The sequence below is a fragment of the Mustela nigripes genome, chromosome 2 (genome assembly GCF_022355385.1).
Source record: "Mustela nigripes isolate SB6536 chromosome 2, MUSNIG.SB6536, whole genome shotgun sequence".
NCBI lineage: Eukaryota > Metazoa > Chordata > Mammalia > Carnivora > Mustelidae > Mustela > Mustela nigripes.
This window is the reverse complement of record NC_081558.1, coordinates 30,082,526-30,107,413: the sequence shown is the minus strand read 5'-3', so window position 1 is coordinate 30,107,413 and position 24,888 is coordinate 30,082,526. Positions and strand designations below refer to the sequence as shown.

Here is a 24,888-nt window from a genome sequence, read left to right as displayed (position 1 = left end):
GAGCCACCCACGCACCACTGTTTTTATGATATTTTATGAAGATTTTATTCATTTGTCAGAAAGAGAGAGAGCAAGCAGGCAGAGAGGCAGGCAGAGGGACGGGGGAAGCAGGCTCCCCGCTGAGCAAGGAGCCCGATGTGGGACTTGATCCAAGGACCCTAGGATCACGACCCAAGCTGAAGGCAGTGGCTTAACCAACTGAGCCACCCAGGTGCCACTGTGTTTGTTTTTAAACAGGACTAAAAGTTCGTGGGGAAGAAGATCTATTCATCATTTACTACATTTCAAGCCCCCAAACTCAGTCTACACTACAAATTTCTGGAAGGAGTTTGACCGACTTGGTACCCATGGGGATCTTCTGGGAAAGGAGCTCAGAATGCACAACGCGTTGCCCCCATACCACCTTGCTTTGCACTTTCGAGGCTGCCCAGAGTACAAAGCGAATATGCTTACTGTCCAAAGCCACCCCCGCTGTTACCAACAGCAAAGCACAAATGTTCAGGCAGAAACAGTTTGGGTAAAGGTGCCCTGTTCTCTGGCCACACAGCCAAATCCAGCTCTGCGTGAGGCCTTCGCTTCGAGACACAAACTGAAACTGAGAGGAAGCCGTGGAAACTTGCCACCCATGAAAAGCTCTAGGTGGGTGTCTTTGGCCACACCACCTTCCTACTTTTACTCACTGTATTACTGTTACCTGCTGCACGACTGAATGGTTCTAAGACCGGGACAATTACATCCCAAATCCTACTCACTTCCACTGCACGCTGACAACTGGTTTTAGCTTCCCTGAGAGAAATGGGGGAAGAGGTCTGGGAAGCTCTGCCGAGTCGGCTAATGTGGAAAGACAATCCTCCCAGAAAGGTGTGAAGATGTTTTATCACAGCTGTGGAGATGAAGGGGAGATTTATTATGGTTACTAATGCTATTTCTGTCAATGTCTTTGGAATTCTAATTAGATGATTAAAACTTCGCAAATCATTACATTACCTCTAAGACTCCACACATCCCTGCGACAAGGGTACTTTTGAAATCAGAGGATCCTGATGTCATAGGTAATGAAGCGTCACCAATAATAAAGTAGCAGGGAAATTCCTCCAATAAAAACCAGTTGGGAAAGACAGAACCCATTTATCTTACTTTATCTTCCAGTTTTATGCCTGGGGATACGATGCCTGCTACACAGAACACGGCCTAGCTTTTCCCATGCTAGGAGCTGGTGATGCTAGCTCACATGCAGCCAAGTTTAATGACTTGTCGCAGCTACTTAAATTTTTTCCCCCTGAAATCTGAGAGGCAAATCAAGAAATTTATTAATGCAAAGATACACGAAAGAAGAATATTTTTAAGGGAGACATGAGACAGTGGCAGGTTCGGCGCATACCAATGGTGGCTCTTTGGGTGCTTTGATTAATAACATATGCATTCAAAGTGGTACCTGAAGAGAAACAAATTGCTTACTGTTAACCCAGATCCCTTTGCAGGTAATAAATGGGCGTGCTCTTTACCCATCAAATGATGGCTCTCATGCCCTTCAACATCAGTGGGTGAAGAATGGGTGTCACCCTCTGTCCTCTACAAGATAACCCCATTCCTTTAGGTAAAGACCTTAGCTGTTCACATCCCAGTAAAAAGAAGCGTACGTGGCTTACTTACCATGATGTACGACGCCCTTCAACCCATGGATAATAGGATCCAGTGCGGAATTGTCCCTTGGACTGACCTACATGTAAAGGAAACATGATTGGTTAAATCTGTTCTGGCATCAGACACAACAGCCTCAGTTTAATCTTGCAAAGAGAAGGGGGGGTGGAAATAGATGTTATCTAGCGGGCTGTGTAGGTCTTACATAGACCACGGCTCTCACCAAACACAAAAGATTTATGACATCATGAAATCAAGGGAGGAAGTCTAAATCAAAAGAAAGAAGCTTCTCAGAATATATCAGAACGGGAGAGAAATACCACAGTCCTAGTAAAATCTTAAAAAGCAACTGTAAGACTTTTCTTTTGCTTTTGTTTTATTAAAAGTACACCCGGATCTGCTAAAAAGTCATTGAAAGTCATCAAAGAGTAATCCATCATTGACTGAATATTTCAATACCTTCTTGTGATGTGTTTTTTTTCCTCTCCTTCTTAGAAAATGGATCTGTGCCCTGCCAGCCTCCTCTTCTTTCTAAGGCTCCCAGTCTCCCGTGCTTTACCTCATACTAAAAGAGAAATCTCTAAGAGTCAAAGCAAGAGAGGGGAGGACACGACAGGAGGGGAGTCTGAAGAGACAGTGTCTCCCAACATCATTTCTCCCTGGGGTTTTTAATTCCCCCAGAAGTCAAGCCTCTTACCTATTCTTTCCCTAATTTGCTAATATTACTCAGCACAAATTCTCATCCGTGCCCCTTCCATAAGGCTACAGTTCCACCAGCATATTGTAATTTTGGTATTGAGGTACTTTCTTTCAGACACATTATTGAAATATTTACAAATGAAATGGAATGATATCTAGATTTTAGTCCGAAATAATCCAGGAGTGGAGAGCCATACAGGAAGCGAGCAAGGCATAGATGCAGGGAGACTGACACTCATTCCATCATTTATGACCTTAAATGATGCGTATCGAGTGGGTCTTGATATAATTTTCTCTACTTTTGTGGATGACTGACTCTTCCCAAATAGTTTCGCAAAATCCATTCTCTGTGGTCAGCATATCTCCTGACTTTTTTTTTTTTTTTTCAGGAGTAGTATTTCTACTTAATCCATTTTTAACATAATGAAGTTGAGATATAGGTGAACCTTTCAGCACATAGCAAGACCCAACTTGATATCTCCTAGTTAATTTAGGCCATCTTAGGTGAAAATTTGAAGGTAACTAAAAATTTTCCATATTCCTTCTGCCCCGTACAAATGGTCCATTGGGTTCTGCTCCTAGTTTGTTCTCCGACAATACCCACACTTCATGCATTTCTTTCTCTTTTTTGCTTCAGCATCTCCAAGTCAGAGTAGTGGTTCTCAACTGCAGATGGATTTTACCTATCTCCCACTCTCCACCTCCACCCACAGGACATCAGGCCATGACTGTAGACATTGTTGGCTGTCATAAGTAGGGTTGAAGGGGGAGGGGCTACTAGCATCACAAGGATAGAGGCAGGGCTGCTGCTAAAAATTTCATAATGTTCAGAATAGCCCCCCATGGCAAGAAATTATCTGGCCCAAGGTGTCAATGGGGCAGAAGTTGAGGTTGAGAAATTCGGGTTACGTGTTTTATGAGGTCACAGCGATTACCTACTAATGTCTGGAGCCCTGAGTTATGACTAAATTCCAACACAGGTTTGAATAAACATACATAGACACATTATGTATGGTGTTAGGTTTACAGACTAATAAAGTGAGGTGGAATTTGGTACTACGTCGTGAACACTACAGGTACTTTAAAAAGGGTAAGTGACTAGGAACTGTGTATGTGTCAGATAGCCAAGGTGGAATTCTGGGAGCTGGCCTTGGCGTACCTCCAAATTGCCTGACAGAAAGTCCTAGGCAGGGCTTTAATGTACTGGAGGAGCACTAAACATTCCTCAAAGGCAAATAATCACAAAAAATACACCAAAATGAAACATTCATATTTACCATAGCAAATACTTGCCAACCTTTTATAAACATGGTCAAAAATGGAATCACAACTTAAGAATGCAAGATAAGTGAGTCTACCAGTCAATGTGGCCAAGTTTCCAAAGTGAAAGAATAAAGTAAGAGCTGAGAGAAATATCCCATATCACACTGAAGTCAGAGATAAAAACGTGGTATTCCTTCTCCAGATTCAGTCAGGCATAGAAGTTTAGGCCAGTTCAACCACCTGTAGTTACTCTCACATCTGTGGGAAATGGCAAAAGGGCCACAAACTCCCGCCCTCCCCATCACACGTACCTCTTCGATTTGACTCAGCCACTCTTCCCATCAAGAATGTAGATCAGTGTCTCCCCTCTTTGAAACTGGGTTTGACCACATGACTTGCTTTGGCCAGTGGGACATTAGCAAACATGATGTAGGGAGCAACTTACAAAGGCCTGCCTAGCAGAGGTTTATCCTCTCTTGCTACTCTTTGAAATTCTGAGACCACCCTGAGAATCCCAGGCGAGCCTCATGGAGGGGGAGATGACATGGAACAGACAGGCAGTCTGAGCTGAGGTCATTCCAGACTCACCCGCCTCAGAAGAACTACCCCAAGTTTGCAGAGAACACCCAAACTGGTCCCAATCAGAAGAACTGGCCATCGAACCTACAGTCATAAAGCAGTAATTGTTGTGTTAACTAATTTGCATCATTTCTTACAGCATAAAGTTTACCTGTAGAGTTTCTAGAATGTGTAGAAGTGGAAGACTGGGGACAGATTATGATGCCAATGATTTTTGCTTATGATTTGTCATAACAGTTTCTCAGTGAGAGTCCACATACCAAGACACAGCATTTGCCATCAACCCAATTAATAATGTGTTTTGCAAAAACCATGTTACTCCTCCTCTACCATGGAAGTATTTCACAGATACTTTAATTTCCAATCCCAATTGTGGATGTTTTCTAATCAGGGGGACCCTTTAATGTATTCAGTCTTATTTAATGATGAGAAAACTCAAAGAAAATGTTCCTAACCTCCCATGACTTATGCCCACCAATAACATGTGAGAGGAAAACAACCAGGCAAACTAATCCAGGTTTACTTTCTGACCACCTCTGGCTACAGTATCTCCATGTCTAATTCCTCAGGTCCAGTCTCATTAAAGCTTAAGGGCCTGACCCCAGACTCTAAGCAAGTCCATACATGAAAACACCTTCTACAAAGCCCATTCACCTCCACAACCCCTATGGCTAGTTTCCATGGCCGGGATTGAGAAGATGTATCAGGAGAAGGGAAGAAAATAACAGAGATTATTGGCTGGTCCAAGTAACTCACTAATAATACTGAGCTTACTCTCCAGTCTGTGTCTTGGTTCCAAAACTCAGGGTGGGAATCCAAATAGCATGCTAATAAGTGGGTTTGTTCCAGTAAAGGCACAACCCTCACTGATAAATCCCTTCCATTTACTGTTTCAATCAATTTGGCACTTAAAAAAAAAAAATCACGAACATAAGCTAAGCAATTTGGACAGCTTTGAAATATGCCAACAGTGAAGAAGGCTATTTGAGCACAACCCGTATTTACATTCTGGTCTCCATCCAGAGTAGAGAGGGCCAACGGGTGGGGGAAAAATGAAATTCTGAGTCAGGGACGCACCTTACAGCTTCAGTGTCCTCACCTGTAAAATGGGAACATGATTTCGCAATGCCATCCTGAGGATAACATGTGCAAAGTTGGAGTGTCCTGCTGAATCCAAATGCAGCATTCAAGAGGGATGGAGGTGACTGGGCAACAACCTGACCCAAACAGTCACATTTCAATGAATGTCAAACAACAGCAATTTCATCCCTGAACTTCTCAATGTACTCGGCTCTAAACGTAATACCTACTTGAGCTCATGTTTCAAAAGATCCAAATTTATGTTTTATTATTTGACATCCACTCAATTTCATAATATGCTGCTCCTTTTAAACCCACACGAGGAGCTTTCCTGGCTCTTGAAATTTGCCACCTTCCACTTTGAGATCAAAGGAGTTACACAGTAATACTGAGAAGGTGGCAATTGCACAAATGAGCTTAAAATGGCCTCGAAGAAATGGGAACCCCCTCCCTTCCCCCCGCGGTCTGTGCTATCACAGCAAAACTTAGCTCCTGGCCCTTTCATTTCGGAGCAGCTTTCCTGGCATTAGTCATCTTCAAAAGGACAGCATGCCCGTGACAGAGGGCTCTGAATTAAAGCCTTTAAGTTGTCTTTAGATATAACAAACTACACAGAGACATTAGCAATACAGGAAACTGTGACACGTAGCTTTGGGCAAAAGGCCAGATTCATAGGAATGCCTGATGAAATCTAATCTTCATAACATTCTCTTCCCAAAAAATAGACCATGTTAAGGACTGAACCAACTATCAGTTTCATAACTGCATTATCCATCATGTCTAGAGCTGTGTCTGGAATCCAGGCCCTTAGGAGGACCTGTGGTCTCTCCTGCCAGATGCAAGATGAAATGGAAGCATAGAGGCCCCGGCAGACTGTATGCGCCTGCATTCAGATATCTGCCTCCATCTACTTTTCCAGTCCACCATGCCATTTGGCCCTTGACTTGGATCCTGATAATCTTCCATCTATCAAGTCCTGGCCATCTGCTAACTAGGATGGCCAAGACAACCTACTTGCCTTGAATCCGACATCGCCAGCTGCTTCTTTAGTCCTATAAACGTAACATCCAGCCAATATCCTCTTGTGGGAAAAAGGATTTATGCCTGCTGGGAGTGAATGGCTACACCATTAAACCATGCCTGCGAAGGAAAGTAATGAACAGCAGGACCAGAGTCCCCACATGGCCTTCCTGAACTGCAGAGGCGATGATCCATCCCCTCTGAAGCTTAGTGGGTAACTGTGTCCTCTGATCAGGACAAGGGCAGGCACTTCTCAGGAGATCTGATTTCAGATCTGATTCTCCTCTTCTTCCCACAGCTCCTACCTACCTAAAGAACCATGTAGCAAGGATGCCTCACCTTCTTTCAGTCTGACCTCCACTCACCACATTTTGGTTCAAGATGCCATCAAGAGCTTCCTGGCTCAAACCATTCATAACTTGGCTACGGTCACAAACTGCATTTCGACTAGGCGTGACCCAGAGACAGAACACAGACCAGATTTCTTTCTTAATAAATTAAACACTGACCAGTAATGTGTCTATGTTCAAGGAGAGAAGCATAGCTTCACACCACTAACTAACACCTGATCCACAATGAGAACATCGTTCTTCTCCTGAGTTCCCATAAGGAAAGTCCATACTCACAAACACTGCTTTTCTTCATGTACAGCCTACAGCCTCCATTTCCAATGGGAGAAATTTCTTTTTTTCTCTTCTGACATCCTACTGATGTTTTCTGTTGTTTCCTGACGTTCTCATGGGATTACAAAAGGTCTTGGTGCATTTGGTACCTCTAAGTACATGGAATAAAGTCAGAGAGAAATCAAACACCCAATCCAGAATGGGGCATGGCAGAGGGAAAAGGAGCTCTGTGAAGCTATAGGGCCTTTCATGGAAGGAGGGATTTTAGTCTCTCCAGTCAGCTAAACGCAAGTCACCAAGGGTGGACTCCTGGCCAGGGGGCTTGGTTCAACTTGAGTAACAGGTTTCCAGAATCCTACTTAAAGCCTAATCTCATAGATATGTAGAATATCACAGATGCATCTCACAAGAGAGGCAAGAGCTCTTGCGTGTGTTGGGGGGTGCGGGGGTAGGGAGAAAGGGTATGGCCCCGTATCATCATCAATCTTCTGGTACTTAACGGGAAACCCTCTTGGGACGGGTTTCCATCAACAGATGAGAAAAATCCTAATTCCTCAGCCATGGGAAGGGATTAATATGAAAAGGCAACACAATTATAAATGTTAATAGACTTCACTCTCCTCCTCTTCCCAATTGAGCTGGAGCATTGACACGGCTTACTTACTGTTAATTCATAATATTAGTGGAAACCAGTCCATTCTCGAGTTATTCATCTCTGGGGAACTGAGATGCATGGCCAGAGAAGGCCACGGAGAAAATGAATCTAATGCTCTTGGTCTTCTTAAACTGACCTTCTCTATCCCTCTGCCCCCACCACTCCTACCCACCAGAGTATTTACCACTTAATTGTCAGACTTGGCTCGGAGGAATCTATTACTGGGAAAACCAACCCAGCAGGGGGACAGCGAGGCCCAGTAGCAAATCTGCACTACCGCGGATCTTGCCAGCCAGAAGCCTTGACTATTGTCAATACAGGCAATTTCTCCTTTTCATGAGGATCAAACTGTCCTGGACTGAGTAGACAATGCCATCTCCTCTGGCTTTGGACTCACTGAAAAACTCAATTTCAAAGTCAAGGCAGGAGAGAGAGAGAAAGAAAACGGGCAGGCTGGGGCCCCTGACAAATGAACTTCCACATGGTGATTTTTGTCCTTCTTTGTCTTTTTAATGCATTGTGTTTCAGAGCCAAGAAGGTAGTGGGGAAGCCTTTACAGTACTTACAGACAGAGACCCAGAACCTGCCTGTCCCACCCCTGCCAGACTTCTCAAAGTAAAGATTGCTCTTGAACTGGGAAGAGGCAAAAAAGAAATACCAACCTAGCAAAGTAGGACTGGGAGTCTTAGGCTAGAGTGCAAACCATTTCACACAGATATTGTTATGATTTTTGAATTTAAAGAAAAAAAAAAAAAAGCACGCAATCTGGGGAAGCCTGGGGCAAGAGAAGCTTATTTCAGGTTCAGTGACTTGCACGCAAGTTTCTCTCAATTCAGTGCGGCAGTGCGGGACAACTTGGCCTTTCTCTTGTTGATAATCCTGCCATGCACTGAAAAACCCCCAAAATATCAAAGTCTTGAGCGGACTGCTTCCACAGGGAGCAAATGGCTTCAACCAAAACACATTACATGTGAACTCTCACCCTTGCTTTCTTATTCCCCAGAAGCAGAAAGCTGCTCAGGGTGCTCCACTTACAAGACTCTGAATCCAGAAAGCACTGTGTGGTGACTGCTTTAAATCCCTACCATGTGTGCAGCAAGAAAAATATGAAAGATGAGGCATATTGGATCAAAGGGGTCACCAGATGGATTCTTTTCTTGAAAACATTCTTCCTTAGAGGTAGGTAGGGTCATCTACATTGGAAATAAATGAAACATCCAGAGAGCAGTATGAGGGATGGGGGAAGACTCTGTAAATAGCATGTAGGTATTACATATAAAATATTAAAATGACCTTGCTCATCTTATAGTTCTATAAAGATGTGATGGGGAAAATGGAAGGATGCCCTTGGCCTAAATGGAAAGAACCCAGGTCTTATACTCATTCATTCAATAACTATGTTCCGTGTGCCAACTGCCTGCTGTGGTGGGTTGTCACTAAGATGGCCCCCAACTCCAGGTTTTTAGGCCCCTGAGTAATCTCCTCCCTTTGAGGCAAGCTGGATCTAGTGGCTTCCTTTTATTTTTTTATTATTTATAACATATAATGTATTATTTGCTTCAGGGGTACAGGTCTGTGAGTCATCAGTCTTACACACTTCACAATGCTCACCTTAGTACATACCCACTCCAGTGTCCATCACCCAGCTACCCTATCCCTACCCCACCCCCTAGCAACCCGCAGTTTGTTTCCTGAGATTAAGAGTGTCTTATGGTTTGTCTCCCTCCCAATACCGTCTTGTTTCATTTTTTCCCTCCTTACCCCCCATAACCTCCACCCTGCCTCTGAAACTCCTCATATCAGAGAGATCATATGATAATTGTCTTTCTCTGATTGACATATTTCACTTAGCATAATACCCTCTAGTTCCATCCACGTTATTGCAAATGGCAGGATTTCGTATCTTTTGACGGCTCCATAGTATTTTGTATATATACACCACATCGTCTTTATCCATTCATCCATAAGATGGACATCTAGGCTCTTCCATAGTTTCGCTATTGTGGACATTGCTGATATAAACATTCGGGCATGTGCCCCTTTGGAGCACTACATTTCTATCTTTAGGATAAACACCCAGTATGCAATTGCTGGGTCGTAGGGTAGCTCTATTTTCAACTTTTTGAGGACCCTCCATGCTCTTTTCCAGAGTGGCTGCACCAGCTTGCATTCTTGCCCACAGTGTAGGAGGGTTCCCTTTTCTACGCATCCTTGAGGCTTCCTTTTAACAGGTAGAATGTAGCCAAGCCAAAGAGACACCCCTTCGATGATTAGATTAGAAGAGATTCTAATCTCCATCTTGCTAGCAGATTTTCACTATTGTTTACTTGGCTTGCACACTTTGGTGAAGTAAACTGCCATGCTAAGAAGCCCATATGGTGAGAGACTGAAGGTGGTCCCTGGCCAACAGCCAGAGGGACACTGAGGCCCTCAGTCAAATAGCTCTTGAAGAAGTGAATCCTTCCCCAGCTGAACTTTCAGAAGAGACCTCAACATTGGCTGATAATTTGATTGCGGCCTGGTGAGAAACCATGAAGCAGGGGGCCCACAGAAACTATGAGACGGTAAACGTGTGTGGTTTCAGCTGCTAAGCTCATGGTCATCCATTACACAGCAGTATAACCCCATGCCAAGAACTGGGGGCTGGGATATGGCACTAAACAAATCACAGACCTCCTCTTCACAGATCTGCCAGTCTAGTGCTCATTCCCACAGGAAGACGAGGGCATTGGCCTCCCTAAAAAAATCCACAAGCTACCATTTTCCTTCCATGGCTGCATCAGCTCTTCAAGGTAGCCCCCGCCCCTCCAAACGGGCTCTTGCTTCTCACAGACCTGAATACTATGTTACATCATAGCTTTTAGAGTTTGAGGGGAAGCAGTATGTTTAAAATCCAAGTTCCAACCTGGAAAATTTGGCAAAAATGGCGAGCAAACCCCAAATTGAGCAAACAGCCATCCATAATCAATTCCGGGACAAAGCGTTTTCAGTTGCTTTTATGTTTGAACAAACACAGGAAACAAATAAATTGCAGCAGCAAACCCAAAGCTTTCTCAAAGAAAGATGCCCCGGGCAAGGGGCACAGCAAAATGCACTGGTGTAAGCAGCTACTGTTTCTGATTCACAACAACGAAGCTAAGTGTAGACTAATTATACACTCCACACCTTTCCTTTTGCTTTCGGAAGGGGCATTTCTACTCTGTGCCTCCTTTAGAGCCCTGATAACTACTCCCATAGTGTAGTCTCTGAGGATTGATTAAGTATCAATCCACTTTTTCCAACTAACAACTCACAGGGCATTGCCTATTTCAAACCACACATTTATATGAAGGGTTTGGTGCCCGATATGGTAAGTGGGACTTTATGCCATCTCTGCCCTTGAAATCAGTCCATTAACTCATCTAAACGTCCCATGTCATCTTACCAACAAACCTGTGAAAATTGTTTTCAGGATACTATCATTAAAGTTGGAGTATCTGATTTAAGAGCCTTACTTAAGCAGTGTTTTGGGGGGGTACAAAAAATTATTTACGTGTACAAATGTTTTCAAACCTACAAATTAGGAGAATTCCTTTCAAGTACATGATAGTTTACAGGAGGGCCAGCCCCATCTCCAGGAGGACACAGATTAATGCTAACCGAGCACTTCAGCTTTGTACTGAAATGCACCTGAGTTCAACAGAGGATAAAATTAAATTGCAATGAGGAAAGACAAAATCTTTCCCAGCAGGCCTTGATTGATAGAACGTGTTATTTGTAGCAGAACAAAATGGAAAACCAGAAAGTTTGTTCCCAGCAATCATTGTCTCACTGGGCCAACTTTCTCTCCTTTGAGAAAACAATATGATTTCTTCATAGAGCATGTAGTCTACTTATTTAGGCAACAGTGCTCAGGATCTTCCAATTCCTCCAGAAGCTCACTTGAAAAAAATGGCCCCAGTAGGGTAGATACAGGTAATATTTAACCAGGAAGAGGCTTATCTTGTGAAAACTGTCATTGATAATGACCTGAGCATAAGTCACTTCTTAGAAAACAATGAGCATGCATCTCCTGTGAGGAACTCATTGGAAACTTGCCTATATAAGACTAGCATAGGGGTTAAGTGGAATTTTTAAAATCAGGTTCATAGAACAAGGTTCAAAATCCTGCTCTTCCACTTGACAGCTGGTGATTATGTGAAAGTTAACTACAATCTCACTATGCCTCAGTTTCCTCATCTGTGCAAAAGTGATTATTGCCCCCTAACTCCACAGTGTTGTTCAAGAGGATTAAATGAATGGTCAGCACAGTGCCCAAAACACCCAGGATTCTATAAAACTAGGCATAGCCACTCTTTCCCCAAAGAGGCAGGCATGCCCTTCTGGTACCCAGCCAGGCATACACAGACACACATAAAGACACAAGTACAATTACTTCTGGTTACAGACAGACCACTAGTATCAGGGTTCCAAGCTCAACCCAGGCAGGCACAAACTCCCCACCCCCACCCCACCTTTCATTTCAGTAACATGGTAACATCTTTCCACTTAGTAGACCAGGAATCAATTTCCATCCAACCCAGGGATTATTTTCTTTCCATACCCATGTATGATTATATGAGAGAGTCCAGAAGATTCTCCCTCCTAAGCAAACCTCAAATCCGAATTCATACACCTGTTCTCTTCAGCTCCTCCATTCTGCTGCCCAGTCCACCATTACTGAGCATAAACAACCCCCAGCACTTAACTGGCTTCCCTGTTTTCTCTATTGTACCCTCCAAGCACTGGAAATCACCTTTAATCAGCTTTAAAAGAACAAGAAAAACAAACAATAGCAATGACGAAATAAAGTTCTGATCAACCGGAGATGGGATCTGGGCATCTGGATGTTTGAGAGTTCCCTTGGTGACTCTGACAGTGAGAACCCCTGGCTTCGCATGATCCTTCAAAAGCTAAATCTAATCACAACACATGCCTGCTTAGCGGTTCTCCAGGATGTGGGCCAAGGCCCTCTGCAGATTCGCACTGCCATGATTCCCATGGTTCACTACAGTCCAGCTCTGCCGGCTTCCCTCCTTCTTCTTCCTCAGATACTCTTGGGTCCTTTCACTTTGGCCGGAGTCCTGACCCCTCTGTCTAGAATGTTCCTCCATCTGATCCTAGCAGGGTGGATTCTCCCTCTTCAGATCTCAGCTGCAAGAGGCTCTCCTCCACCACCCCGACCAAACTGACCCATCCCAAATATCCATCTCTTGCTCCTCCCTAGCACCAGTCTCTGCCTGTCACTACCCAGAGCTCAGAGGGCAGGCCAGTTGGTTGGTCCACTGAGGAAATCCAGACTGGGTGGGGTGGGGTGGGGGGAGGTCCTCAAAGTTTAACCAAGTCACAGGTCTTCATCTGCTCCAGTATCACCAAGTGCCACCTGTAAGGCATCCTCTATGACAGCACGACCTGCTTAAATACCTATCTCCCCAATGGGGCTGACAGCTTCCTGAAGGCAGGGATCCTTTATTTAATTTGATTTTCTATTCCCAGCTCCATCCAACTGCATGTTGGCAAAGAGCAAAAACTAAGAAATGTTTGCTTTCCAGAAAGAACAACAGGTAGCTATAAAAGAGACAAAAGGGGAAAAGAAAAAGGAGAGGGGGGAAAAAGATAAGAGAAAATTTTAGCCATGAAATCTGGGATTTATGTCCAAAGAATCTGATGCCAGTCCTGGCTGTGCATTGGGTGTGTGACCTGAGGTCCATGATTTCATGCCTCTTGGCAAGGGGACAATGATTCCCACCTCCAGGGGCGGGCCTGCAGGTGGAGAACGGAAGGATGTGAATGACAACAGCCATCACATTCCACAGCATACAGACCAGGGGACTATTACCATGAGGGGAGCTTTGGTTTTATTTCCTCCCAAACTCACAACTGAAAAGTAGTACGGTTGATAAAGGAAGACTTTGGAAGGAAAGAAAAAAGCAAAGCAAACAAACAAGTAAATAGAATAAAATAATTATTAATGAAGACTGCTAAAATAAGTCCCCCCCCCCCCAATTGGTTAGTTCCTAATTGGTTAAATACATGGTCTTTAAAGTCACGTTGCCTTGGTTCAAGTCAAAGTTCCATCACTGATGAGGCGTGACAGGGGTCAGCAAACTATGGTCTTGAGAAGATTGTACCCACTAACTGTTTTGGTAAATAAAGTTTTACTGGAACACATCTAAGCCCATTGGTTTACATATTGTCTGTGGTTACTTTCTGGCTACAGTAAGAATTGACTGGCAAAGCCAAAAATACTTACTATCTAACTTTCTAGAGAAAGTTTGCCCATTCCTGGATTCAGGTAAATATATTACCTCACTTTCCTAAGCCTCAGGGTCCTCATTCTATGCAGTGGAGATACTAACCATACATATATCCCTCAAAGGGCTGTTAAGAAAGTAAAATTATATAATCCACATAAAATACTTAGCACAGTGCCAGGCATATATATGAAGCATTTGATGAGTTTTGAATAGTAAATATTTTTGTTAAATTATCAGTGCTCAACTAGCCAATCAACCAACCACCTGCCTGTTCATTAATTATAAAATCAACAAATATATAAAAATCAACAAATATTGGGGCATCTGCCTGGCTCAGTCAGTAGAGGCTGTGAATGTTGATCTCAGGGTCATGAGTTCAAGCCTCATGTTGGGTGCAGAGCCTACTTAAAACAAATAAAATCAAATCAGCAAATATTCACAAAACTCCAAACAAGGGCCAACAATTGGAGTAGGATCAATGGGGCTACACACATATCTATTAGATGAACAAAAGCAAATGAAACCCAAGACTATGAAGTTTTTCTGTCTATAATGTTCTCAAAGCCTATGAGCTATGCAACAGTAACATGAGTATTTCAGTATTAGTACTGTGTCAACCAGACTTTGAGCTTTATTTTGTTTGAAGGGGTGTAACAGGAAGCCAGTGCCTCACCCACCTTAAGACTTCAAAAAAATCTTTGGGGAATGGCTGACCGATTGATGGTTGTTATGAAGAGTCCCAACTACAGAGCGGAGAGGTTTCCAATAACGGCACAAAATCTGCCCACGTTTTAGCGCACAGGAAATGAACCGTGTCCATCTATAAACGTCACAGGAAAATCTCCTATAATCTAGGAACAGCTTTTGGCAGGTGTTGTGCTATTCAGACCCGAGTATCACTGTAAAAGTAATTCAAAAAGGCTAACAGTGCACCAGGAAATGTGAGAGTTCCTTTGCAATGGTAAATCTGTGCAGTCCAACACTGCTCGCTTTACGAGGCGCAGAACTATCTGTTGGTCGAAGATTATAGCGGATGAGCTACATAAAGTGGTTTGTCAGCTGATGGGGAGCGTGCCCTTTTAGTTCTCAGACTTCCATATAATTCTGGATAAAACCTTTGTAAAATGTATGGCATGCTTTAATAAGAGGTTTCATGAAGCATTAATTCTAAGATGCAAATGTCCTTAGATTAAAATGGCCCTCTCATGGACACTGAGGCCCCAGATGAAATGTTTGCTGTGATTTACTTTTTATCTGGATTTTAAATTGAGATACAACATAAAACAATAAAGTATACACATCTTAGGTGTATAGCTGCAGGACTTTCCACAGACGTATACACCCACGGCATCTCAGTGCAGATGAAGACAAACATTTCCATCATCCCAGCACACTCCCTTATGATCCCCCCCACCAGCTGGCAACCTCCCATTTTCATCTTTTGTTTCACCTGTTTTTACTCATTGCAATATCAGTGGGATTCATCCATGTCCCATGTAGCAATAGTTTTGTTCTTTTTTATTACTATAGAGAATACGACCATATGAATACATCGTGATTTATTTATCTAACATTTACTATTTTAGTGGAAAATGATGTCTCCTTCTGTCATATAAACCATGACCAATTTGATGGAGTTTATGGGAAGGTTTTCAGCCAATAAAGCAGCTAAGGGTGGGGAACAACGTCTTGGGGAAGCAGGCAGCACAGCTAAGACACTGAATTTGAACTGTATTCAAATGGCACCAAAAGGCATGGCCCTTACTATGACAGACTAACTCCCTGTCCCAGGACCAGGGGAGTCAGCGGAGCATCATGGTCAAGTGCAAGGTGTCTGAGAGTTAGGTAAATCCTCATGTTTCAGTTCTGGCTATCAGGCTGACTTTGGGCAAGTCATTTAACCTCAATGTAATTCCACTCTCTCAACCTCAAAGTAAACACAGCTTTTATAACCTCTTATGGCTGTCATGAGAACTGATGCTCTAAATCCGCTTATGGAACAAGCACCCTCAAATACTATCATCACTGTACCACCGTATAGAAGAGATAAAATACATTTGGAAAAGTTGCTTACAATATACACCAACTTTGGCTAATTACAAACATTATAGTAATAAACTGATTTTTGTAATAACCCTTCTACTTAACATTCTCTCCCACTATGAGAATGTGACTTGGATCAATCAGTATGGTGCTTGGTACAGTCACACTCTATAATCTAAGTTGAAATTCTTCCATAATAAAGAGAAATTAATAATACTTCAAGCACATATGTAAGGGACATATGAATTCTCTTCTCCAGGCTTAGCTGTCAGTGAAGAGCAAACATGAGTTTCCGAGTCTTTCCTCCATGATCAATCATTTTTCACAGAGCAGTAACCCACCTGCTTATACACCCAACCCCCCAGAAAATCTGTTGGTATAACTAAGGAATACCATTTTAGTTGGAAGTCTGTGTCAGCAATAAACATCCTTTTTTATGTCCTGAGGGAGAGGAAAAAATTTTCATTTGTGATTTTTAGTCATTTGCATTAGTGTTGGGAAGATAAACCTATAGGAAGTTTATGAATTTGAGATCCTCTGTATACCACCTCCCATGAAACCAACAGGAGATTAAAATTCTGTCTGGTTGAAAGTCAGGCCACTGGGGTACAGAAAAGGCGGAAGGCAGAATGATAAGAGAAGAGACAAACGTGTTCGTGGCCTGGGAATCTATATTTTCCTGATGGCTTGAAAATCTATTAGCTTTGACTGTGCCTCTGTACAGCTAAAGCTTTTAGCTGGATCCCATTTTAGCAAGGCTATAGCTACTACTACGAGCCCAAGAGTATAAATTGCTGTATTTATTTTGGATTAAAAAATTGGTTACTTTTTAAAAATAGCTTCCAAACAATCTTTAGAGGTCAACATTTTTTCTGTTGTTTCCTACTGACTTTCTTAAATGCTTTCAACAGTTGAAGTGGGTGAAGTCGTGAGGCTACTACAGATAGAAGGAGGAATGAGATTAAATAATAGCACAAAAGATTTGTATGTTAAAATAATGATGTCCACATCAAAAATGCCCCCAGGTTGTTGAGAAAGTTGTCAAGTAGGTACTGGCATACTTGTTTTGAGTAGTTATCCTCTGTGACAGCCTTCCAAAATTAATAGTTGGGCATACTTATCGACCTAGCAAATCGACTTCTAAGAATTTATATAAGGAAAAAAACTTGTACAGGTGGGTAAGGGCACAGACAAGTGACTGTAACACTTTGATATTGCTTATTATAGGGAAAATTGGAAACTTAAAAAAAAAATTTATTAATAGCTCACAGTTAAATTATGACATCACCGTTCAGTATAACAATATAAAGTGGTTAAAACAGGACAAGGAAAATCTGTATTTACCAATATCAAGACATGGCTATGACACACTACTAGGGTCAAAACCACCGTATAGTAGAGTTTCGACACATATTTATAAATGCTTTTAAAACTCCTGACTGCTGGGACACCTGGGTGGCTCAGTCAGTTAAACATCTGCCTTTAGCTCAGGGTCCTTGGATTGAGCCTAGAGTTGGGCTCTCTGCTCAGTGGGGAGTCTGCTTCTCCCTCTGCCTCTCCTCCCAACTTGTGGTCTCTCTCTAGCTCACTATCTCTCTCAAATAAATGAATAAATCATTAAAAAAAAAAAAAAGTTAAAACTCCTGACTGCAGACAGAACAAACATTGGTAGTTCTCTTCGGAGGGTGGGATCAAGGGCATTCCAGTTTTCCTTTCTCCTTAATGGGCCCTGCCCTTGTGCTGTTTGAAATTTAGACAACATGGTAATTTTTAGAACCAGAAAAAAATTTATTTGCCTTTTGAGAAAATACTGCATTCAAAGACTGATCTATCTGTATCAATTCACATGATAAACAAATTAATTCATATACGCCTATCTTAAAGCAAGCATTTTAGCAAAGACAACACAGGGCCAATGACGCCAACAGCTTCCAATGGGTTCCTGTCTTTCTCACACACTGTTGAGAGGCTGTAAAACCAGAGGCCTCATTCCTATACCATTTTTCTTGAATCCCCTCTTCCTCCCATGGGGACCTGGATGAGGACAGAAAATGCCACTAAATGCACATCTCCAGGGACCCTCACAAGCCCCGCCTCACCCTGACCTGCACTTGGAAAACAAATAAGTGTTTTGCTAAGCTAAGCCTAGGCAGCTCTTTTCCCAAACAGGTGCAGACTGGAATTCACTCAAAGATAAGAATTACGGTTTTTATCCTGTGAATTGTGAGGCTTGTGATTCTCTACACCGGGATCGGATTCCAAGGGACTTGCTCTGCACTGAAGGGCAGGTGCTTTGCACTGAGTGAAGCTGGAGGAACACCACAGCACAGGGGTAAGAAAGCAGACACGTGATGCCCAGCTCCTCCAGCAGCCTCTGTGTGAGTGGCTGGGTTTTGTTTGCATTCCTCAAGGACCCCTCCTTGCAGACATGAATGCACACACACACATAAGGGGCATGGCAATGCTTCTGGCTTAACCAGGTATCAGGCAGGGTCTCTTCCACTTGGCCAGCAGCACCTCTGCAAACCTTGTTCAAAATTTCCTGTGCCTCTAGCACAGTCAGGCACGCTCTGCAGAGGACCAATCCACAGGCTGGCCACCACCTATGCGCTCTCAAATTAATAACAGTGAGGGGAAAATGTGCATGTACTATACCGCGCACTTGATGTTCATTTTTTTACTTTGCCCACAGCAAACCCACGAGGTAAGAACAAGTAATCATGCTCCTGTAACACATTTGGCAACTAAGGCTTTAAGACAAGTGGTTTGTCAAAGTTAGAGCTAGAAAATGGTAGGGCTCCAACTGAAGGCCATGGGCTTTCTGGCACAATCTAAGCCACTGCCTGAATCATAATTCCTATACTTCAAATGCATGGTTCCCCTTCCAGGCCCCATGACCCTTTATCCAGACCTTCTAAATTCTTAGGGATGGCAGGAGACACCAACAAACTTTTTAAAAAAGCCATACAGGTGTTCTCTCTCTCTTTCTCTCTCTCTCTCTCACACACACACACACACACACACAGGTGGGTAAAGGCTTTGATGACAGCTATTCAAATACAACAGCCAGATTCCCTAATTAGTATAGAGAAATCAGTATTTTGGTGGGACAATCCATATTTAAAGGAAGAAAGGATCGACCGTAGACAAAATTTCAGAATACCTTGTTAGAAAATGACAGGTTCCTTTTATTTTAGGACTTGTCAGCAAGCCTTTGTTATGCTAACCGGTACTGTCAGTGTCTAAGAGCAGGATATCTAGACTACAGAGCATTTCCCAGGACTTGACCGAGGTCAGCCCATTTCCAGGATCACTGCTTCTCAAAGTATGTGCTAGCAAAGGCTGGGCTAGCACATTCCAGAGCACTACCTTCACCAGCTTCAGAGCTCCAGACACCAAGGTATTGCTTCTAAATGGGATCTAACGTCTTTGCATGAATCCCCCAGAGAATGGCACACGGTTCCACCCGAGGGACTCCCTAGAACAATGCTGAGACGAGAACATCTTCAGGACTATTCTGTACAGGGCACATGTATAAAGAGACACCAGACTCTCGATCTGGCTCCATGAGTCTTGCCTACATGGAGATTCCAAAACTTGAACCACCTCCCATGGAGCCCCACCATCTCCAAACCATTGACATTCCACAAAGCACTCCTGCTTCATCCTGCACAGCTGGCTTCCAGTAATTTATACAGTAAAAGAGATAACGCCTCAAGTCCCAAAGTGTGCATATTCAGACACCATTTCAAAGATCTGGTGTCATAAACTATTTTCATTGATTACGGAGGACCTACCAATTTGCAGCCTTTGAAATTCTTACCAGCAAGTATTGAGTATGTAGGGAAAATGGAAAACAATTGAAAAGACAAATGAACGCCCATGCGCTTAGAAATGTGAGCGGGTGATACAGAACAGAATACTGGTGTTCTGCAACATTACTTAGTCTGGAAATATGAAGCAATACAAATGCTAATGGGACTGTATGCTGCCTTGCAAACTTATTGCATTGTTGGTTAACTTCTCACACACACCCCGGGCCCGTCTCCCTGACAAGCCTGCAAGGCCAGGCTGGAGGCCCATTCCTTTTTTTAGCATCTCCTCCAGTGCCAAGCACGCCGACACTGCCGGATAAATCTCTTGCTCAGTGGATAAATGCCTTCATGTTATGGAGGCATAAAGGGTATTTACTTATTTCGTACTCAATGCAGTAATGCTGATGGGCATAGCCAGCACCTGATTATGGGCTGTCTGATGTAATCCATACTAAAATAAAATCAGTTATTAAGCATGTTGAAGAATACAGAGTGTTGGTCATGAGTTGGCAGTTCAGTGGCAATTAATTTGTTTCACAGGTGGCTTTTCTCTTGTCCCTTCTCTTTGGTCAGGGTCCAGTTAGGAGACAGGAGCCTCATCAGTAATTTGAACAGGGAAAACTTAACACAAAGAATGGCTAATGAGTCAAAGTGGCTTACTACCAAAAAGCTTTAAAAAAGAAAAAGAAAAAAAGGTTCTAACAGTAATAGGAGAAGCAAATGCAAACCATCCCTTCTCTAGAACCTTCTGGCCTTAAATGCTTCTCTAGGCAAGTAAATGAACACATGTCCAAAGGCAAGTCAAATCACAGGAGGCTTTCTAGGGGCACCCAGGTGGCCCAGTCTGACTCCTGGTTTTGGCTCTGGTGGTGGGATCGAGCCCCACGTTGGGCTCTGCACCCAGCATGGAGTCTACTTGGGATTCTCCCTCTTTCCCTTCATCTCTCTCTTTAATATAAACGAACAAATAAATAAAATCTTAAAAAACAAAAACAAAGGACGCCTGGGTGGCTCAGTGGGTTAAGCCGCTGCCTTCAGCTCAGGTCATGATCTCAGGGTCCTGGGATAGTATCCTGCATCAGGCTTTCTGCTCAGCTGGGAGCCTGCTTCTCTCTCTTTCTCTCTCTCTCTGCCTACTTGTGATCTCTCTCTCTGTCAAATAAATAAATAAAATCTTAAACAAAACAAAACAAAAAAAACAAAGGATGCTTTTTTTTTTTTTTTTTTTTTTTTCCCCAATGGAGGCTTTCTGTATTGGGAAATCTGTGTCTGTATTAGGAAATCCTTGCTCTCCTGTGACACAGCAGTTTTATAGCTGTTGATTTTAGTTGTCCATATTAGAAATGCATCAGCAACAAGACAGTTAATGCCAATCTTGAATATCCTCGAATTTTACTTCCTGGGAAAAAAAGTCATGTCAAAGTCTAATAAAACTATGACAGTAATTAACCCAAATCACACCCCAGAACATTAATAAAGCTATTTGGCCACCACTGCTAATACAGATGCCCTACAAATACAATGAATTTTCCCACTGACAATGGTTAGAGCATGCTATTTGTCTTGGTGAAACTTCAGCCATAAATATCTGTGGGCAATTGTTTCTTCCCCCACCAATTCCACTGGAACAATGAAGTCCCTACATCTATTAATAAAAAATACTGGTGCTTGTAATGCCAAAGTGACTACACTTGTTGCACTGAGATGTTTTCCACTGTTATTGCAGAAATTTAAAAAATACTCAGGCACACTGGGAAAAAAAAAGAACAATCGAAATCAAAGTTCATTCTATTGTGCAGATATAAACAATGTTAATATTTCAGTGTGTAGACTTCTAGTCTTTATTCAATGCAATCTCCAATCATTGCTATCACTGACATTATTATAGGTCACATTTATCATGTGCCAAATATTAGGCTAAGGAGTTTATGTGAATGAGTCCACTGATTTTCACAACAACCCTATGTGATGGATAAACTGAAGGCGGATTCTCAGGTACCCCCAACATTTTCCTGTTTCTCAAATGTGTGAAAAGTACATGTACAAAAATAGCTTCATTTTTTCTGGTTATTAAATATTCTTCAACATCACTTTTTTTTTTTGAGAAAGTGAAGGAGAGTGTGTGTGTGCACAAGCAGAGGGAGGAGCAGAGGGGGAGGGAAGAAGGGAGGGGGAAAGAATCTTAAGTACACTCCAGGAGGAACAAAGTCCAACATGAGGTTTGATCTTAGCACCCTGGGATCATGACCTGAGCTGAAATTGAGAGTCAGATGTTCAACTGACTGAGCCCCCAAGGTGCCCCAACATCTCTTTTAGTGTCTGTTTTTGATTCCACTGCAGAACCACAATGTATGTAATGGATCTCACCATTGGAGAGAAATTATATTCAACTTTTCACTATCTTTTTTAAAGTTCGAATGAACATCTTGACAGTGATGTACATATGCATGTTAAGCTCCTTTTATAAACTTCTAGAAGTAGAATTGCCAGGTTGTAGAAACCCGGGAAAATTACAATTTTGGACTCATGGTCAGATACGGCACTGCACACAGTTCTCGATTTCACTCCTACAGAGCAGGGGAGGGCCTTTCCCCGATGAAGTGTTTAAGTGGATTCTGTTCCCCACCTAAAGCAACCTAATGAGGAAACAGAAATTATGCTCAAGTCCACTATTTTATATGGCCTTTAATACCAGAAACACAAACACCAGACACATTTCTCCCCTGGGCACTGAAATGGCTAGGAGATAATTTAATAGTGTTTGGGGCACACCAGATACTTCATCCTCATTTACCGAGCGAACGAGTGACTGTACAAGTGAATAAAGCCAAAATCATTGCCAAGAGAAGGACAATTTCCAGATAACAAAGATGAGGAACTGAAAGCTCTTTAGGTTGAATGTCTAGGTAATCATTTAGAGCTGCTACTTAATTTTGGCTATCAGAGAGGGATTCTGGAATATACAAAGCCATAGGATTTCATCCCTAAAGTTCATTTTGGCTCACAAAATAAAGTAAGACAATAATTGCATGTCACAGAAGCAGTACAGAATATACATCAAACAATGCCCATATATTATCATTTTACCACAATATTGTTCCTGAGTCGATATGCTGGGTGGAACAGCACCAGAATCATGTCCTATGTCTTTCTTCCATTTGTTTAAAAAAAAAAAAAATCCCTGGAAGGTTGCACACTAGTGTTGCCATAAAGTACATTTTGTGTTTGTACAGAAAGTAAAGCAAGTAGGGTTCCCTCCCACATGGTAGAAAGTGTGGGCTGTCACACAGTATGTGACCTGAAGCGGAGGATATCAGACAAATGGTAACTTGAGGGAGACAAGCCACAAAGCTTCATTTCAAAACCAGGCAGGGCTCATTCTCTGATGATTTGGCCAGAGGATACCAGCCCTGATGAATCATTGTTAGCAGTTAGAGTTGGAAAGCTCTGCTCTAATGTGGGAATCTCAGAATGGACTGATGGTGACATTCTAGAGACAGTAAGCAGCAAAGCTTATATGCAGATACAGACACGTATATCCGTGCATTTCTCTCTCTCTTCCCTATCTCTCCATATGTCAGAGCATAAACTATTAGGAGGCCAACAGGAAGACAGCTGATCACAGAGAAAATGTAAGCATATTCCTCCTCTTTTGGCCTGCGTCAAAAAAGCCTATCGTGTCGTGAGGTCAAAACGATCAGTTCTTCCATTTCTGCAGTCCCCACCAGAATGTCAGCTTGGCAAGAAGTTGGGGGTAGATCTCTGCCAGTGGATCGCTTTAAGCTGACTTGAAAATGACATGCAGATTGGATAACAAGTCACCTAGGGAAACGCTTCCAGCTTACTCTCTTTACCAAAGCATAGTTCTAAAACAGTTACACTGGAGAATAAAAAATCTATCTAATATTCTAGAACCTGAACTAACAACCTTGTTTAATCACAGGGGTGGTACAATGTTGACTGTGCTTTTATTTCATTGATACTTTTATTGCACAGAATCTGCACCACATGGTGGGAAAGTCAAGCAAGAAAAAACACAAGTCAAGTTATCAACAACTCCTGTGGAATGCCAGTTAGAAAAATTTGGGTCCAACTACAAAATCAAATGAGAACTGCATAAGCTCATGAGTACACTTGTTAGCTGGTGGGGCCTCCAGGTTGTCCACTTCCTCTGCCTTGTCCCTGGGTACTATCTCAGTCCGTATGCCTAGATTCTCCGGTGACAGGTGTCGTCACAATGCAGACACAGATATTCTGCCACCTGGCCTGGGATTGCTGCTTTTATTCACCATCTGTCACCACATGACACCAGAATGAAAAGAAGGAGAAAGTATCACAGGCTTTGGTGGAACGAGGAACTGAGGGGATGGATCAAACAGGGGGCATTGGCGGGTGGGGAGGACAGGGAGGTTATCAAATATGCCTTTCTACAGTTGGCCTTGCTAGGTACATCTCAGACTGTGGGAACAGGGAAGATGCTTTTTAAAACAATAGGATTGGGATCTGAGGTATTTGAAATGTCTGACTTACTTCAGAGGAATTACATGCACACACGTGGGAAGAGAAAGCAAAACTCTACTTAGCTCTCTAAGTGGAGGTGACCCGGTAAGGACTGAGTGACACAAAATATCATTAAGGCTGTGACGTACTGGACATCTACCAAGAGTAGTCAGAACCTAAAAGATTGGCTTCCTCAGGTTTTAAAAGAGTCCAGGCATGCCACGGGAAGATCGGACTCTTTGGGTTCAGTGCTCAGAAGCCAGAAATACAAAGTAAAGAAATTTGATGAGAAATAGCTGAAAAACAAGATTTATGAGAAAATCTCTGTGAAAAGGGATTTTCTAGAACCAAAAATCATGAGGGAAAGAAGGGGAGCAGGAAACGACAGAAGATGGGCTAGCAAGAAATAACATAAAGTGATGTGCCTGGCTGGCTCAGTCAGTGAAGCATGCGACTCTCGATCTCGGGGTCGTGGGTTCAAGCCCTATGCTGCGTGTAAGCCTTACACAAAAATAAAATCTTTTAGGGGCGCCTGGGTGGCTCAGTGGTTAAGCCGCTGCCTTCGGCTCGGGTCATGATCTCAGGGTCCTGGGATCGAGCCCCGCATCGGGCTCTCTGCTCAGCAGGGAGCCTGCTTCCTCCTCTCTCTCTGCCTGCCTCTCTGCCTGCTTGTGATCTCTCTCTGTCAAATACAT

The 24,888-nt window shown here is 42.8% G+C and overlaps 1 protein-coding gene across 3 annotated transcripts in view; it reads right to left on the bottom strand.

Annotated features, from left to right (window-relative positions):
* Nucleotides 1-24,888, bottom strand: part of PTPRG (protein tyrosine phosphatase receptor type G) — a 698,789-nt gene that overhangs the window by 161,102 nt on the left and 512,799 nt on the right. For all 3 annotated transcript variants that reach the window (XM_059390081.1, XM_059390080.1, XM_059390082.1), the window contains exon 6: nt 1,654-1,720. In XM_059390081.1, coding sequence (XP_059246064.1) covers nt 1,654-1,720 — 67 coding nt within the window. The remainder of the gene's footprint in view (nt 1-1,653; nt 1,721-24,888) is intronic.